The 15,796-nt window shown below is 40.3% G+C and overlaps 1 protein-coding gene across 1 annotated transcript in view; it reads left to right on the top strand.

Annotated features, from left to right (window-relative positions):
* The window catches only part of DNAH11 (dynein axonemal heavy chain 11), a 226,382-nt gene that overhangs the window by 201,179 nt on the left and 9,407 nt on the right, over positions 1-15,796 (top strand). The window contains exons 70-73 of the mRNA XM_054991090.1: positions 1,081-1,229; positions 3,728-3,855; positions 4,851-5,078; positions 7,983-8,174. Of these exons, the coding sequence (XP_054847065.1) occupies positions 1,081-1,229; positions 3,728-3,855; positions 4,851-5,078; positions 7,983-8,174 (697 nt within the window). The remainder of the gene's footprint in view (positions 1-1,080; positions 1,230-3,727; positions 3,856-4,850; positions 5,079-7,982; positions 8,175-15,796) is intronic.

The raw sequence follows: 15,796 nt of genomic DNA, 5'->3' as shown, positions 1-15,796 counted from the left end.
GGTGCAGTTTCCTCTCACATCCACTGCCAGCCCTCGTAAGGAGAGGCAAGCCCTGCCCCTCGGCACTTGGCTTGTGACCAGCATCCCACCCAGCCCTCCCTTCTGTCACAACTTTGGAGTAGAGCAGGCGGTTTGGTCATTGGGCACTGATCTGTTTGGGGGGGGGACAGGGTCCGTGAGCACAGTTTTCCTATTATGGGGACCCCTTTAAGAGGTCTGGGGAGTGTGACACGGCAGGTGCATGCCCAGCTCAGGGGCTGTCAGATCTGCCTCACTCCCAGGTGGCAGGGGATCCACACAGGGATGTACACCCATGTGTATCCCACTAACTGTCATCCCATGGTTTCCTCCACTCAGCAAGGTTCTGAAGGGGCGGGGGATCATCAGCTGGCAGGCAGGTCAGCTGATGCTCGGATCTGTGCCTTATGCCCCATCAATGCTCCACGAGCTGTAAATCAATAAAGTTGTGGCCTCTTTTAACTCCATCATGGTTGTCTTGTGTATGTTTGTTGCCTCCCCCCGCCCCAGCTCCCCTTCACCCTTTGGCGCTGAGCTGCAATTGCGTTTTAGATATGTGACTTCTGTTTTTATGGGTATACCAAACAGGTAAGTGGAGGTGTTTCATTTTCAGGCCGCTGCCCAAAATTTTAGCTCAGTTTTTAATCCATGTAAAGTGGTCGAATGTAGCTGAAAGGATATTTTAGGAGATTATAGAAAATGGTATTTGGACTCTGGGGAAAAAACTGATGGCACCATGAGGCTAAACACCAGCTTAGCCTGCTCCCACTGGCCTTATCTCCAGTTCACAACCATATTCCCCAGTTTTAGACACACTAGATTTTACACACAGAGAGACTTACACGGAGGCATGTACTGACACCTACCATCGCAGTTATAGGCGCACCCTTGAAAATTCACACGTTGGCACTCTGCTCACTTCCATGTAAAGTGACTGCTCGGCTGAGACATCTAGTTAATGAAACAAATAGGTCTTACTGAAGTCCAAGAATTGTATATGTGCTAGGTTCTAATTCTACCATTTCTTTGTACATTGACCTTATGTCTTTTATTTTTCTATAGGAACTTTGTGGAAGAAAAGCTAGGCTCTAAGTATGTAACTGAAACTAGGATAGACTTGGCTAAATCCTATGAAGAAAGCAGCCCAGCCACTGCAGTATTTTTCATTCTCTCTCCTGGAATTGACCCTCTTAAAGACTTGGAGATGCTTGGTGAGCTTATTTCATTCATTAAGAATTATCAGACTTATTTGGAAACTTGGACCTGTGAATATTCAGCCTTCCAAATTCTGGGGGAAGGAGTCAAAATCCACGTTGGTTAGAGTGTTGGACTAGGATCAGAAAGTCCCTGCTTTGAATCTCTACTCTGCCATGGAAGCTTGCTGGATGACCTAGGGCCAGTCACACACTTTCTGCCTAACCTAACTCACACAGTTTTTGTGGGGATAAAATGGAAAAGACGAGAATTATTTAAGCCACCTTGGGTCCCCATTGTGGAGGAAGGTGGAGTATAAGTAAAATAAAATAAATGTATTATGCAAATGAAGGAGGTGCAGATGAGTAATATATGCAGTTCTGTCCAAATACATATTGTTAGCAGTCAGGCCCCTCCTCCCGCTGAGGGACAGTTAATAGATATGAAATCATAAACCCACTTCCTCATATAGCATAAGTGTAAGACAGTGGAATATACCAGCCAGGTAAAAGGGCCTGGAAAAATATTTAAAAGGAATGTCAGAGCAGCTGGCTGACTAAACTCCCCCACATGCCCTAGAGAGATGCATGACTTAGGACAATGAAGCTCTCAAGGCACTCCTGGCTCATCTCGTCAATGCCTGACCTTACTTCCTCTCATCTATTTACCCTAATCAAGCAACACGCAAACTGTTCAGCAAACCAGGTAGCTTTTCTCATCTGGTACTCAAAGGGTCATCAAGCACCGTTTTCACTTATAGTCCACATCAGATAGACCCATTAAGCCTCTCCCAACTCCATTGTCCGCCTCCAGAGACAGCCATCAAGTTATTGTTTTGGGAGTGAAGACATCAGCTTGCTCCAGGGAGCATTTCACCCTATATCTGGACTCCCTAGCCACCAGTGAATATGTGTGTGTCGATCTGTCCATGCATACCCAAATCCATTTGGGCTTCTTCTCCTTGTGAAACATTGGTCGTTTTGCTGCCACCTCTGTGAATGTCTACCTTTGAGACTATTAACTATTGTCTTCCTGAAACTAGTTTCTCCCCCTTTCCTCCCTGATTTTCTTAGTTAGCCTTGTATGTATGCTACGTGTGGTTCTCTGTACATTTGCCCTTTTATTTCTCTTTTAATTTAAAAAAAAAACCCTCTCCGGTTAAATATCTCCTGGCTTATTTGAGAGTTCTCTAAGGGAATAATTCCTGTAAATATAGGGGAGAATCCCAGTTACCCCATCTCGCTTGTCTCTTTTAAGCTAATTCTCCCACCTAATTAGGAGACCGCCTATTTGGGCAACAATGTCCTTGAGCTTATCTCCTTTTGCAGAATGTTTGGCAGGGACTTGAGTGGGTTGATGAAGAACTTTAGTGTTGGATAGAGAAAGTTGGAGGGCATTTATATTGGTGGGTGTTGGAAAAGAGAGGGAGAGCTGGTTTAATAGTGAGAGCCTTGGACTTAACATTTTACATTTACAGGCTTTTTGGGAGGAATTCTAACACGGCTATGGTAGCAAGAAGTCTCTCTGGTAGTTTTTTTCCCCTGTTACTGATTTGCAGAGTACATAAAACCTTTCTTAATGCATAAGCTGTGATTGGTAACAATGGGGGTTTGTGCTTTGACTTAGACAGGGCGAGAGTTGGTCTTTAATTAATACATGTTAAGCTCACAAAAATCCCACAAATACTCATTATAAAGAATAAAGCAGATTTAAATTTGGAATTGTTTTCCTCAATAAGAGTTAAGTTTTAAAGATTTCTTCCCCTCTGCTGTAACCCTTCATTCACTATGGAAAGATGGATAAAAAGTGTGCGGCTATTAGCACTACAGCGTGAAGAAATTTTTAGATTGAACATTCCTCTGCTTGGCATAATGCAGGCTCTTTTGTGCTGTTTCTTACCTTTTGACTAGATGAGGGCCAGAGGGCAATTTTCTCCATGCTCATGTAATCTTGTGCCCCCTGTGACTAAATAATGGTCATTATACAAACTATATTCAATTGTGTAAGAAACTGTCGCATTGTACTTAGGATTACTATTCCCCACCGACTCTGCTGAGAATACCAGGTTAATACAGCTGTGACCTGACTGTGCTCAATTTAAACTCAGGCCTCACAAGGTGAGAAGCTTGCGCATTTACCCACTGAACCAATCAGTTAAAAAACTGATGTGATAGCTACCACATGTTGCTCCCTTTTTTCCACAAGGGAAATGGTTTGCACCCCCTGTATGAGTTTATAAAGCTCAGTAACAATACCTAGCATCTATCAAAATGTCAAAAGGTTCATTATCTTAAAACCAAGGGAGCAGATTTCTGTAAGCTTTCCCCCCCTAATACCAGCAGTAAGACTGCTGTTGAGAGCTCGCAATTTTGCTTGTTGAAATAGTGTTGACTTGAGTCAAGTGCTTCAGAAAAATGCATGTGTATTGTCCCAGTGATAGTGAAATTAATGGGGCATTATCTTTTTTTCCTCCTTCCATGCCCTCCCTTTGTTTGCCCCACTGTTTCACTTGCAGGCAAAAAACTTGGCTTCACAATCGACTCTGGAAAATTTTATAACATCTCTTTAGGACAAGGACAAGAAATTGTTGCAGAAGAGGCATTAAGGAAAGCTGCCAAGTACGGGCACTGGGTTATTCTCCAAGTAAGTGTTAAATGGCGTGATGGGTCCTCTTTATGTGCTCAGTGAAATGGCTCATGCCATGCATGCTCAACCGGTGAAATATCTGTCAGTACTATAAATGATCCACATAAGTTCTATGCAATTCTGAGAGAAGAAAGCTTCACCCAGCATTACAGAGTTGTATGGAGTGTTTCTGGCATTTGTAACTTTTCATTTACCTTAACAAGTCTTAAAAAGCACAAAAATTAATGCTACCTGCCTTAATTGGCTGTTGCTATGGCTTCCTCATTCTTCCAAAATGGCTGCTTTGGGAATGGAAGATGATGCTTCATCCAAAAATGTCTCTGAGAATGGAGTTACAAGTGGGAGTGTTACTGTGCCATGTTTGCAGTATCCTTCATTGCTGAGGATCCTGTAAAGGACATGCATTCGTGGGAGGGAGAAAATATTTCAGCTCTCTGTGCTGATATTCCTAATAAACCATTATATTAAACCATTATATTTCTACTTAGGTAATACCATTTCTTACATTGTTTAAAATGTCATGTTTAATACTTATGCTTTGTTCCAGATTTCTGCAACCCTGCATTTCTTACATTTTTAATAGATGTATCCTTATCTCATTGATTGTAATGTCTTATATTATGTAATCCACTCCGAGTCTCTATGAGAAAGGGGAATTATAAATAAATAAATAATTTCTATTGAACATTCTCAGTGCTCTGGAGACATAATTTATATATTCAAATGCTTTGCAAAATCCAATTTCCTAATACCTCCTATGGATAATGGAGGCCTTGGTAATGTAATAGATATTTAAACAAAAGCTTTCTAGTACAATCTTAACTCTTCTCTGTTCTTGTAATTATTTTAGAATGAAGTGATAGTTGGAGTGTTGCCTGTTCATTGTTGTCATGCAACTGTGCAACAATGAAGGACAATGATATAATTAGAACTTGTCATTTTAAAATGATAAACTTGTTCTTATAGTGAAAACGTTTCATTCTCTCAAACAGAATATACACCTTGTAGTCAAATGGCTGGGGACCTTAGAAAAACTGTTGGAGGACTACAGCAAACAAAGTCACTCAGACTACCGTGTTTTTATTAGTGCTGAACCAGCTCCAACTCCTGAAGAACACATCATACCTCAAGGGATATTAGAAAACTCTATTAAAATTATTAATGAACCGCCAACTGGAATTTTAGCAAATCTTCATGCTGCTCTGTACAATTTTGACCAGGTCAGGATAAGTTGTGCACCAACAGTTTTCTGTTTCTTCCAAAATTCTGGGGAAAATGTTTACCCTGCCTGGGCCATTGGGTACTGAATGTAGAATCAGTAGGTGTTTAAGTGCAAAACCACATTTCATGTACCACAGAGGGTCTTATCCTGTCATGTATATTGCTACAGTTAACCAGAATAATACATTATGACCCCCCCCCCCACACACACACACAGATGTGTACCATGGACTATGCCCACACACCAGTGGGAGATAAAATAGTTGCCATGTCGTAAATCACTCTGCAACTGACTATCAGAGGTGCAAACTGCGGAGCCATTGCTTTAGAATAGTTTCCTTGTGTAGTGTGATGTTGAACAAATGATCAAAGTAACAATATGCATTCATACTGTTATCCACATCTTCTTTTCCCAATATAGTCTGCTAAAAGCCAGATGTGCAACTTCATAGTAAATGGGCTGTTTTATTTTGCCAGGAGAGTATTGATTGGGCAGCTGATGTGTGCAGCAGACCTGTGTGTTCCGCACTTCATATGTTCTAATGTACAGGCAGTAGGAAAAGAGGAAGACCCAACATGAGATGAATTGGCTCAGTAAATGGGAAGCCACAGCCTTCAATTTGCAAGACTTAATCAAGGCTGTTAATGATAGGATGTTAATTCATAGGGTTGCCATAAATTGGAAGCAACTTGACTACACATAACACCAGGGCTTTTTTTCAGCAGGAACACAGTGGAACGGAGTTCGAGCACCTCTTGAAAATGGTCACATGGCTGGTGGCCCCGCCCCCTGATCTCCAGACAGAGGGGAGTTTAGATTGCCCTCTGCACCGCTCAGTGGGGCCACTGGCCATGTGACCATTTTTGCCAAGGGCGACTTAAACTTAAAAAAAAAACCCTTTGTTCCAGCTGACCCAAAGTGACATCATTGTGCGCTCCTGAGTTCCATCACTGAGAGTGCAACTACAAGTGACGAAAGGCACAGATTGGACACTTGTCAGCTTCCCTCAAGTTTTGATGGGAAATGTAGGCAGTCTGGCGGAATGTTGGACAAGTGACAGTTGAAAAGTCCATTGGGCAGCAGTCAGAGAGCCAAGCTGCAAGACCAGGATGCCTACATTTCCCATCAAAACTTGAGGGAAGCTGACAAGTGTCCAATCTGTGCCTTTTGTCACTTGTAGTTCCGCTCTGAGTTCCACCACCTCTTTTCCCAGAAAAAAAGCCCTGCATGACACACATAGAGCCTTGACAGATGCCCACTTAGAGTAGGCAATCTCCTGCCAACCATTGCTTCTGCCCACCAATCACAGCAAAACACTGTTTTTGGCTGATTCTTAGCATAATGCTGTTGCTTCTGGGTCATGCCAGAAGTGATGTCATTGCACGGGGATGAGAGGTGCTTATGTGCATCCCAGTAAGTTCCCCACACTCCTGTCTTGGAAATGTGGATTAGGGCACATTATACTTCGTGATTCACATGTATTCTAGTGAACTCTGTATGAACTTTACTGTAGTTTTTTTTCTAACACATTGTATAACTACACAGGTGTTCCTTCATCTTTGATAGCCAATTAAAAATAGTGACGATGGAGACTATCAGATAAATGTTCTCCAATTGTTAGAATGGACGAATGATGATGTGCTCAGTTTTCCTGTCATCTTTACTGATGTATGATTCTTATCTTGCAGCTAGACATATTATCACTTTTTGGCTAGGTAGAATGTCATATGATTTAAAATATGAATAATTAATTAAATCTCAAACTAATCATTGTTTATCTATGCTGTCACATGAAAAAGATCTTATATTTCTGCATAAGATACATATAAAAATATTAACCCAGATAACAGATCAGGGGTTTGGCTGAAAGAAATCTCATGAAGATCTAGGTTGAGAAATTTACTTTTGTAATGTCTGGTATGTGAACCACAATGCATTTCATAGTAAATCTGATTGATTTAAACTTTTATTTAATGAGAAATGGTAGGAGACTTAATTCTTGTTGCCTTTATCTGTTCCATCTTTGTAGGTTTTATCTTAATAAGCATTTATATTTTGATATCTTGTGTTATTAAAAAGACTAGAGTTTATTTTAGTAAAAGAAATAGTTAAATTCTTAAGAGGAATCTCTGTATCCTGGTGGGGAGAGTACTGGAAGAAGAACTGTATATATTATTTTGTACTGACAGTTTCTCTAAAAGGAGTGAAAGCTGTTTTCAGGTCTCACTTCAAGGTCTGGACACTTCTCAGAATATAAGATAAAACCTTTAATCTGAACAGTTGGAAGCCTTAATGAGACATGGATGAACATTCCGTTACACCTCTGTCTCCCACCAGTTGCTTGGGGGAGACCTGGACACACACATAATGCACATCAGGCCTGCACAATTTGTGGTGCACTATGCCAAAAGCACCACACCAGCTATGTATTATGGTCTGCCAGATGCTTGACAGCTCTTCTTCTTTTACAGGCACACACTAGCAGAAAAATAGGTTCATCAAGCCTATACATAGCTGGTGGGCTACCATTAGCTTAGTAGATCATAAGTTAGACAGGCCTAATGTATATGCATTTTCTGTTATGTGTGATATCTCCAAGAATATAAAATGTTGCCTTGAATTATTTGCAGTTTTAGACTAATTTATTGTTACACTGCCAGTTACATGTAAGATGTAGTGTAGAAGCATATGCCATTATGCACAGATAATTTCCTTGCTATGGTAACAATTGCATTAAATTCAATTTAAGCAGTATCTGCAGAACTGAATATATAAATAGATTCTGCTTTTTATAGTTTACCTGCCAACATATGAGAATAGCAATTAATCCTCATAAGGAAGCCACAGATGTAGGCTCTTGGTGATTTGATACAAATTTTGTTCATATTTCTTTGTTTAATAGGATACACTTGAATTGTGTGCCAGGGAGCAGGAGTTTAAAAGTATCTTCTTTTCCCTCTGCTACTTTCACACCTGTGTTGGTGGAAGACGCAAGTTTGGACCTCAAGGATGGAATCGAAGATATCCTTTTAATGTGGGAGATCTCACCATCTGTGTTAATGTCCTCTACAACTATCTAGAGACAAACACTAAAGTAAGAACCAGGGTGGGAAGTCAAGTAACTTTTGGCACGATGTTGGTTCTGCTGTTCTTTGCTTCTTTTGAAGTTTTCAGAGAAAGAAATTAAATGTACATCTGTTGTAGAGTATATAAATCACACAGTTAAAGGTTTTTCACAGTGGATGCTTAAACTTCATAACATAGGCTGATCCAGTTCCACACTAGTGGTTTCACAAAAATTAAACAAATAAATAAATAAAAATGTCCTTCATTATGTTAACAAAAACAGTGGTTTACATGTGTATATATGCCAAATTCATTAGGCAGGTAATGAACCATTTGCACAACTGTAATTACATACAGCAGTCCTGACAGTTCATAACATTGCATTAATAATCACTACAATTAATTCTGATGATGGAAGCAATTTACAGCACATCACATGTATAAATAATGGTGCATTTCCTGTGTGTGTCATTATTATGTATTGAAGGCCACCTTGTTGTGACTTTCTCAGGAATGTTCCCCATGAGTCCAAGTATAAAACTACGTAAGTGATTTACTCTATTTGGATATTGGTTGCCAATTGGATGATACAAAACTGTTCAGATGATACTGCTGATAAAATTGTGTGTGTGTGTATTGCAGGGGAAGTAAGATGTTTAGAATTCTTCCTTCTGCTTGTAATGAGTTCTGTACAACTTTGAAAGCTTGCTAACTTCTACCAGCTCAGTTGAGCCAATAAAAGCTTACAATAATAATTTACTATCTAGCAGTAGCTGATACACTATTAAGATGAAGTACTTTTCTGGCTGAAGGCAGCTGATATAGGGGTTAATATAGAGCCAGACACGAAGGGAGACAGTTGAGTCTGTCTCCCTTTGTACCTTACTCCCTGCAACTGTTTTTTGCAACGTAACAAATCTGTGCACAAAACCGTTTTTCTCCCATATAGATTCTTGCTATAGGACAGAGACCAGCACCTGGCTACTAGAAATGTTTGTGATATTAACAGGGCTATTTTAGTTATGTTGTAAATATTTTCCCAGCATTTTGAATAAATTTGCAAAGTATGTTCAAGCTAAATTAGGAACATAACTATATTAAAATGGTGGGTGAATGGCATCTCTTAGCCCATTGAGGGTCTTCTGGCCAATTTCTGGTGGACCACCTAATACCTCATAGCAGCTGTGATTCTAATAAAGAATGCTGAACTAGGTCAGTTTGGCCTGATACTGCAAGGCATTTCTTATAGTCTTAAACTGGAGTACTCAGGAGGATTACTTAATGCAGATTACACCTTTACTACTGAGAGATGCTGAATATGCGCTCTTACTTTGTACATTTAAAACACATCAGAGGACTATGCAGATTCTAAGGTGTTTTTTTAAAAAAAATACATTATGCAACACTGGAATTAGCCCACCTTATATCAACTGCTAATTTTATCCCTATATGTTAACATTATATTCCATGTTTCACATAAAGTACACATTATTTCTAGTTTTTCTTACTTTCCAGATGAAAAATAATACAATGGACAACTAATTGTGAATGTGAAATGTCGCAGTTTAAATAATTGCTTCATTTTATAATGATATTGTAAAAGTGTATGTCTATTACAAGGTGGTGTAAGAGAAAAATGCTGTCTCTGCCTTTTTCTACTATATGTATATTAAACTTTTATTGTATCAGAGTATAGGTTACAAAAGAGTCTATTGTGTCCTTCTAAATATAGTGCAAGCTTGTGCAGACCTAATGTAGCAGATATAAATCTCACCAGGGCTTTTTTTATGGGAAAAGAGGTGGTGGAACTCAGTGGGTTGCCAGCACAGGGGGCAACTCCTTGTGGGAAGTGGTGCCCCTGGTACCACATGTGCATGCACAAAGTGTGCACATGCTTCCGGGACCACGCAATGATGTCACTTTGGGTCAGCTGGAACATGGGGGGAGTTTTTTTAAGTTTAAATCACCCTTGGTGAAAATGGTCGCATGGCCAGTGACCCCGCCCCCTAATCTCCAGACAGAGGAGAGTTTAGATTGCCCTCCGCGCCGCATGGCATGGAGGGCAATCTAAACTCCCCTCTGTCTGGAGATCAGGGGGTGGGGCCACCAGCCATGTGACCATTTTCAAGAGGTGCCGGAACTCTGTTCCACCGCGTTCCAGCTGAAAAAAAGCCCTGAATTTCACCTATTAAACCTATTTCTCTGATTACGTACTCAGTTTGACTTTGCAGATTTCCCTCTGGGTAGGTTCAGCCCTCAGGGAATTCGCTACTTATTTTACAACAGGACATGAGCTCCCAGGACCACCACCTCAGAAATGAATTGATTTTCAGTGACAGAATGCAGCCAATGTGAACAAAGAATCGTTTACCTGGCAGAATAATCTCAGCAAGCATTAGGTCATCTACCATAAATTGGCCAGTGGTCGGAATCGTGAATGACTTTCTTCTCATCTTTTTAATGCAGTTTGGCTTGAGTTTATCTCAGCCTTTGCAACTGAACCTAGTGGCAGTATTTGCAGGGATTGTTTCTTTTATTTTTCTCTCAATTGCGTTACGTAGTAATAATGATATTTGAGGACTGACACAGTGTAAAAGTTTCATCATCCTAAGATCCCTGCTGGATCCGACCTGTGATCCAGCTAGTCCACAGCAGTTGGCCAGTTATCCCAGAGGACCACCCAACAGGGCACAGAGACTGAGGCTTTCCTCTGATATGAACTCTTGGCCCTGGTATTCAGACATTTGCTCCTTCTGAATGTGAAGGTTCCCTTTACTCACCATGGCTAGTAGCCATTGATGGACCTATCCACCATGGATCTAACTCTTTTTCCCACTAATTCGTGCTCATGGGCCCAATTACTTCCACTGGTAGCGAATCCCACAATTTAATTACTTGTCGAGTAAAGAAGTATTTCCTTTTGTCTGCCATGAATGTTGCTCATCAATTTCATTGGGTATCAACAAGTTCCAGTATTATGGGAGAGGAAGAAAAATTCTCTGTCCACTTGCTCTGGTGGTGGTGGAGGAGAGTGCCATCAAGTTGTAGCTGAAGTTTGGTAACCTCTGGTGAGGTTTTCATGGCAAGAGACTTAACAGAGGTGGTTTGCCATTGCATTCCTCTGCAACCCTAATCTTTTTTTGGAAGTCTCCCATCCAGTTACTAACTATGGCCATCCTTGCTTAGCTTCCAAGATCTGACAAGATCAGGTTTGCCTGGGCTACCAAGGACAGGGCATCTATCTACTTTCTCTACTCTTTGCATAATTTTATAAACTTCCACAATGACCTGTGTTTTTTCCTAAACTGAGAAGTCCCACGCTATTCAGCATTTCTTGATAGGAAAGGCACTGCAGTCCCTCAATCATTTTGGTCGCCTTTTTCTGCACTTTTCCCAGCTCTGCAATATCCTTTTCAAGATATGGTGACTGGAGGTCATAATAAAGATTTATATAGGAACATTACAATATTAGCTGTTTTATTTTCAATCCCTTTCCTAATTATCTCCAGCTTAGAGTTTGCCTTTTTTACTGCTGCCACACACTGAAAACATTTTCACCAGGCTTTCCACTAGAACCCCAAGATCTCTTTCAGTCTCTATGTCAGCCAGTTCTGACTCAATTAGTATATAATAGAATTTAAGATTTTTTTTGTTCTAACATGCATCACCTTAAACTTAATATCACTGACTTTCATTTGCCACATTGTTGTCCACATCCAATTTATAGAGTTCCTCCTATGACGTCTCACAATCTTGGTTTACATCATCTTTAATAACTTGATATCATTTGCAAACTTGGCTACTACACTGCTAACCCCCAATTCGAAATCATTTATAAACAAATAACATCAGTCCCAATACTGATCCTTGTTGTGAGACCCAAAGCTCATTTATTTAACACAAGATATAGCTCACCTTTCCACTCTCATCAGGCCCACCATTGCAAGAACTGTCCGTTTATGCCTACTGTCTGCTTCCTCTCCTTTAACCAATCCATAAAAGATCTGGCCTCTTACCCATGACTGTTTAACTTCAGGAGTCTTTGTTGAGGTACTTTGTCAAAAACCTTTTTGAAGTTTATGATGTCTACCAGATTACCCTTATCCACATGCTTGTTAACTGCTCAAAGAACTCCAAAAGGTTGGTAATATAGAACTTACCTTTACAGCAGGCTTTATTCCTCAATGTGCTTAATAATTCTATCTTTAATAATAATTTCTACTAGTTTTCCTGGAACAGATCTTAAGCTTAACTGGTCTTTAATTCCCTGGATTCCCCCAGGAACCCTTTTTAAACCTTTGTGTGACATTTGCTACATGACTTGAGCTCACATTTGCCCAGTTAATAACAACATCTGTGGTTATATACGCCTCTTGTAGACAGATTAGTGCCTCACTCAGAGCAGTGAACAAAGTCAGTGTTATTACTATCCCTACAATACAGCCGGAGAGCTAGAGCTAAGAGGAATGGCTTACCTAAGGCCATCTGCTGAGCTCATGGTAGAAGTGGGATTAGAACTGGCAAAGTGCTGATTTGCAGTTCAACCACTTGACCACTATGTAGTTGAAGTCACCCAGTATGACAACATTTTCCAGTTTAATCACCTCTTGTATTTTCCTCTCCATCTCAAGGACTGCCTCCAAAATCATGAGGGAAATCAGGGGTTGATAATGCACCCCACTTTTAAGTGACTCTTAGGGCCTGTATCTCCACCATAGTGATTCTGTGGAGGAGTTTGTTCCCCTAATATTTTCTAGCTTATTTGACTCTATGCCCTCTGATATATAGAGCAGCAGCACCCTCATCATGTCTCTTTGTGTACTGTCTATAGTGTATATATATCTAGAGATATTGCCCCATTAACTTGCCCCATTCCAACAGGTTTCTAAAACACTGTATCTAAATTGTCATTTAGAACCAAGGACTCCAGGTCCCTTATCTTAGCTTGGAGTGTCTGTCATTAGTGTCATTTCCCATCTTGACCCATAAGTTTTCTCATACATACCTCCTTTACTGTCCTCTCATTTTCAAGTTCTAGCTTTTGTCCCTTTGGGATGAATAACCCTGAACTGGTAGCTCCCTAGTTCCTGTTGGCTTACCCCAGAAGCCAGATTCCTTTTTGGTTCAAATGGAGCCCATCTTTTTTACGCAGGTTTGGCTTGTCTCAGAAAATCCTTCATCCAGGCAGCACTTTCTAATCCATGCCATCTATGCCTGCACATGGAACAGGTGGCAACTTTGAGAATTGCTACCTTTGAGGTCCTGCCCTTTAACTTTCTGCCTTGTAATTTAATTTTTTCCTCCAGGACCATACAATTACATGCCATTGGTGCCAGTGTGCACCTATCTAGATAGTATGTGATATCCAAAACCTTCACACCTGTTCAAAGTGTTAAAGAGAAGTAGTAAATTTTACTGGGAGACAGCTGAGATTTCTATTAACCCTCATGACTCATTTAACTAAGGTAGTTAAATATGTTATGTAGCAGCAGTGAATGGCTGTAGTTCATCAAAAAGAATTTTTCATCTCATACCACATGAACATAGATTTCAAGTTTTTTTAAAAAGCAAGTAAAGGTAAAAATATGGAATGTGGTTCAACATTTTGAGCCAATCTATTGAAATTCATCCTATAACTGAATTTCAACATTTCCCTGTGGTAATTTTTTTATCCTCAGTTCATAGAGCTTTGACATTGTAACAGCAGTATACAGACTGAATTTTTTAGGTCTGAGACAAAGGGTTACATGATTTGTCAGGCACTGAACACTTATGGTTCAGTTCTGGTGTTACAGAAGGCCTTTTCTCCAGCACGGATTTTTTATGGTTCTGCTAGCAAATCACTTTAAAAAATCTTGATTACCTAGATTTAGAGGTCCTTCCTAATTTATGCTTAATGACAGTGTCAACGCTGATAAAGTTGTTTGGCTTTTCAGAATTGCATTTATTAAATAATTGAAGCTCTTATCAGGCCCTCTTGGAAACAATACTACAAGCACAATGAAGCAATATTATTAGGTAAATCAGTTACATAAGCCTAGAAGCTTAATATATAATAATTGTATTTTACAACTAAAGAAAAGAATTTACTATACTCAAATTCAAAATTGTCTTAAATCTTTTTATTTGATCACCTCCTTTCTTTTTTATTGAGTTCTGCATGGATTTATATTAAAAAGGTGCATTTAGACAGTTGTACATTGAAACTGAAATAAACTTGCAGTGTGCACACTGGAATAGCAGCAGCTTTTAATTTCCTCTGCTCTATCACATCATGTAATACACAAGCCTATAATTAAGTTTTTGCTTGAACTGTTGGGAGGCAAATACTGCCCCTGAGGATGCAAAGGTTCCTGTCTGGAAAGGCTTTGTCATAAACTGTTGTATTTTTCTCCCTTTAAATCAAGGCAATGGAAGAAAATTTGCTTAGCCAATTTTATTTCATGTGGCAGTGCCTTTTAAAAAATAAACATCTTCCTGTCATTAATCACAAACTAGTTGAATTGCCTTATAAGCATAACTCTCCTGAGTATGTGATCATATAAATGTTCATTCCATTCCTGCTGAAAACCTTCAGAGCGTCCCAAATTAAAATAATACCATTTCACTCCTTTATTATTTATTGAAGGGATATATAATAATAATATTTGATTTAGGCAGGCTGGCTCCCCCACGTTGTGGGGACCCAGGAGGGCCTTTTTTGTCTGTCTGGCCAGGTGATGGGGGAAGGCCAACAGTCTACCATGGGGCATCCCAGTGTTTTTAATTGCCAATCTGCCCCTCTCTGTGAGATACATTGAGAATGTGTGACTGGTCCAAGGTCACTCAGTGAGTTTCCATGGCAGAATCCTAGTCTGAAAGGCTAACTGCTGCACAGCACTGGCTTTTGTGGGGTGGCTACTTTTTAACTGTAGCAAACAGCCACTCCTGGGTGAGTCATGCAAGTCAGGTGGTAGCAAGTTGCCCAGTGGTTGTTGCTGGCCCTGGCCCTGATGAGTCCTCCCTTGAAGGCCAAAATGGCCCTGGAAAGGGCTCTGCCACCTCCCTTGGCTGCCTTTTACTGACAGAAATCAGACCTGGAAAGTTAGCAAAACTTGTAGTTGCCCAGCAACAGCCACTGAGGGCATCCTGCTGAGTCGCAGACTAGTTAAGATGAAATGCCTGGAATTTTAGTAATTTTGCCCCCTAAACATATGCTTATATCCTTGGAAAGAATTCCCTCTCGTGAGCATTGCTTCCAAATAATCGCATATAGAATTGCAGCCTTAGTTGACATCAGTGTAAGTTAGGGGCCCAGTCCTATGTGTCACTGTGCCAACAAGTCAGAATGGGGCAAAATGGTGTCTGGTACTGTCTAGGTAGCCAACCCTGCAGGATGGGTTAATGTTCTGCATTATGATTCTTTTAAAAAAAAATAAACTCCACTAGAATAGTAATACTCGGTGGCTTGAGAGCCACATATGAATCTTTGATGTGCAACATCTCTTCATGTTTCCCAATGTAGAACCCACTCCAAGTTCCAGGAAAGTGACAAAGGTAATTACCCAGGACTTGCAGTTAGTAGGTTTCACCTTGAAATAGTCACTGCAGGGACAGTAAGGTGCCATCCTCGTGGAGGAAGAGACAACCCTACATGCTCAGAGATACTCT

Source organism: Eublepharis macularius, chromosome 11 (genome assembly GCF_028583425.1).
Source record: "Eublepharis macularius isolate TG4126 chromosome 11, MPM_Emac_v1.0, whole genome shotgun sequence".
In the NCBI taxonomy this organism is placed as follows: Eukaryota; Metazoa; Chordata; class Lepidosauria; order Squamata; family Eublepharidae; genus Eublepharis; species Eublepharis macularius.
Note: the sequence above shows the minus strand (reverse complement) of the source record. Positions and strands in the feature narration are given on the sequence as shown.